At 32.3% G+C, this 2,850-nt stretch overlaps 1 protein-coding gene across 1 annotated transcript in view; it reads left to right on the forward strand.

The window, feature by feature from the left end:
• LOC145242077 (uncharacterized) overlaps window positions 1-2,479 on the forward strand; it is a 60,814-nt gene extending 58,335 nt beyond the window's left edge. The window contains exon 3 of the mRNA XM_080104987.1: window positions 281-2,479. Within this exon, the coding sequence (XP_079961113.1) occupies window positions 281-931 (651 nt within the window). The 3' untranslated portion in view covers window positions 932-2,479. The remainder of the gene's footprint in view (window positions 1-280) is intronic.
• The last annotated feature ends 371 nt before the right edge of the window (window positions 2,480-2,850 follow it).

Raw genomic sequence — 2,850 nt, forward strand, 5'->3', positions numbered from 1 at the left:
GCACAACATAAACAAACCCTTTCATTAACTTGTTGAACCATGCATAAACCTCTGTACTTTGTAGACATTGGGCTGACAAGCCATAAGAGTAAGAAATATTTCCTATACAAGTTTTTTTTTGTTGTTTTTTTTTTGTTTTTTTTTGAAAGGCGACTTGAAAGTACAATTTGGTGGTAAAGGGTTAATATCAGGATTTTAAAAAATAAATGTTTATAATTAAAGTCAATAAATATTAAAACTTTCATGTTTTTTTTTTGTTTTTTTTTTTTTCTAAAAACAGGTCTGCAAGAAAGCGTTTTCACGAAAGGACCATTTGAATAAACATGAACGCACACACCTCGGCGAGAAGCAGTTTTCCTGTGGTGTATGTGGAAAACAGTTTTCTCACCGAAACCAGTTAGAAAAACACCGCAATACACATTGCAACGATGCCACCTTGCAGGCGCACAACGTAGCAGCAGCAACAAATCTTCTCCCTACCAGCTCCCTACCGATACAACTAAGTTCTCCATTGCCAAGCATTGCCTCCACCCAGCATCAACTTCCGACCGGGACGACTGGTGCAGTAACGACCACGGGGAATGCTTCGTGCCTGCAATATCAGATGACCACCAACATGGCCAATAACCTCCAGCAACCAAGCCAGCAGCAGGGGTCCGCTATGATCACCACGGCTCCAGTTGGGGCCGTTGTGGCGTCGACAAATTGCGCTTACCGGCTGGAGAACAGCTACGTATGGACGGGAAGCTTTCCCGTGGCAGCTGCTGCTGCCTGGAACACTGGTTGTGCCGTGAATACAACCACGGCCAATACTAACACGACCACTTTACCGTATCCGATCGGCCAAATCAAATGCGAATATCCAGATTCTGCTGATGATTACCAGACTGCGTTGCAATATAATCCGAATATGGATTATATCTCCTTGTAATTTCTTGCCCAAAAGGAAAAGAAATTGTTTTTTTTTTTTATTATTGAGAATTGTTTTCTCGCCAATATTGATTTTTTTTTTTTTTTTTTAACAATCTATGAAAGAACAAAATATACACAACCCGTCCTTTTTACATCAAAAAAAAAAAAATTTGAATTTTTTTCTTATGAAAACTGCGCTATTATTTAATAGCTCACAATTGAAAAAAAAAAAAAAAAAAAAATTTCTTTCTGTTATATTATATCAGCTGCTGCTGATATAATATTTAAAAAAAGAAAGAAAAAATATACTAGTTTTTTTTTTTTTTGGCGGGGGGGGGGTATACTTTGTGGGAAGGTAACCTTTTTATTTTCCTTCATATATTAACTTTCTGGTAAACTTTAAATACCAGAAGTTTGGGGTCTTAGGGAGGGGATTTTCTTTTTTTTTTTTTCTAATTTTATACTTAGACTTTGCCAAACAACTAAGAACGAAAAAGTAAAAAAAAAAAAAAGAAAAAAAAATAACAAACAAAAGCAATCATTTGAAACAATCAAATTTTTTATAAATCATTTTTCTTTGTTTTTCTATTTCTCTTTTTTTGTGAATTTTTTTTCCATTTTAAAGTGTATATCCTGTGTGTGTGTGTTTTTTACACTATCTCTCTTTCTCTCTCATTCTCTTGTTTCTCTTTCTCTCTCTCTCTCTCTCTCTCTCTCTCACTCTCTCTTTCCCATCCCATTTTGTTTAGAAGTAGGCTACCACTTTCATATATCTTGTGTAATAGCTTTAGAATTATCTCCCTTGTCTGAACAGATTTACCTCCATTGGTTTTTTTTTTTTTTCTTGTTTTCTTTGCAGGTAAATCTTTTCATTGAATCTTCTTTACCAATGTTGTTACTTGTTGCAAATTTCTGCACATTGAAATTCATTTTTTTTTTTAATATATATACACTTTTTAAAATTCACTTTACCTTGGTTCAACTAAAAAAGTTTTACCGAGATTAGATTTAAAAAAAAAACAAAACAAAAAAACACCTTGACAACATTGCTTTCTAGCGCATGATAATCAGTTTTGTAATTTTATAGTTCAACTGGTAACCTCACTTTTTGCTATTTGTGATTGCTGCATCTAGCCACTGCATTCTCCGACTTTATTCAGGAGTCCACCCTTTAAGATACACTGTGTTATTAATATTATTTTTTTCAGTAATAATTTAGAATCCAACTTAATTAAAAAACAAAAATATAGAAAAGTCTTTATAATGTACATATCCGTCATGGAACAAAGATGTCATATTCCAAAAATCACGAAAATTAATAAAGTTTTTTTTTTTTTTTACTAAGAAAATCGAATTTTATGATGCAATGGGAGTCGCAATGTTGATTTAGAATGTTAAAATTCAAGGGGGACAACTCGGTTTGACTACCGCTTGTTTGTATTCAAAATAATTAAACTTATCGCTGCCAAAAATTATTAATCGCTAAAAATTGTAAATTGTAAATTTTGATATTTTTTTTTTTTTTTTTTCTAATTTCAAAAAAACTACTTGATTGATTTATGTGATTTTTTGGGGGTGTTTTTTTTTTTTTTTTTTTTTTTTTTTTAAGATCTTGGTTCCATGACGGATACATACATCATAAAAGATTTTTTTCTATATTTTCGTTTATTTAAGACAAATTCTGAATAAGAACCTTTTCTTCTTATACTGATCGCTTGCCCAAGATTTCTTAGTGTTCCCAAAATTTTTTTATCTGATATTTCCCCAAGTGTCACCATTTTTTTTTTTTTTTTTTTTTTGAAACTTGAATACTACCAAATGTTCTCAGAGTATCATTCCACAGTAATTTTTTTCAGGCACCTGAAGACTGCAAGTTTTCTGGTGTCATCAACAATTTTTTTTTTTTTTCTGGATAGCTGAAGAAAGCCGAAGGTTTGC

This window comes from Euprymna scolopes, chromosome 21, assembly GCF_053919585.1.
Source record: "Euprymna scolopes isolate OS-2025 chromosome 21, ASM5391958v1, whole genome shotgun sequence".
Taxonomy (NCBI): Eukaryota; Metazoa; Mollusca; class Cephalopoda; order Sepiida; family Sepiolidae; genus Euprymna; species Euprymna scolopes.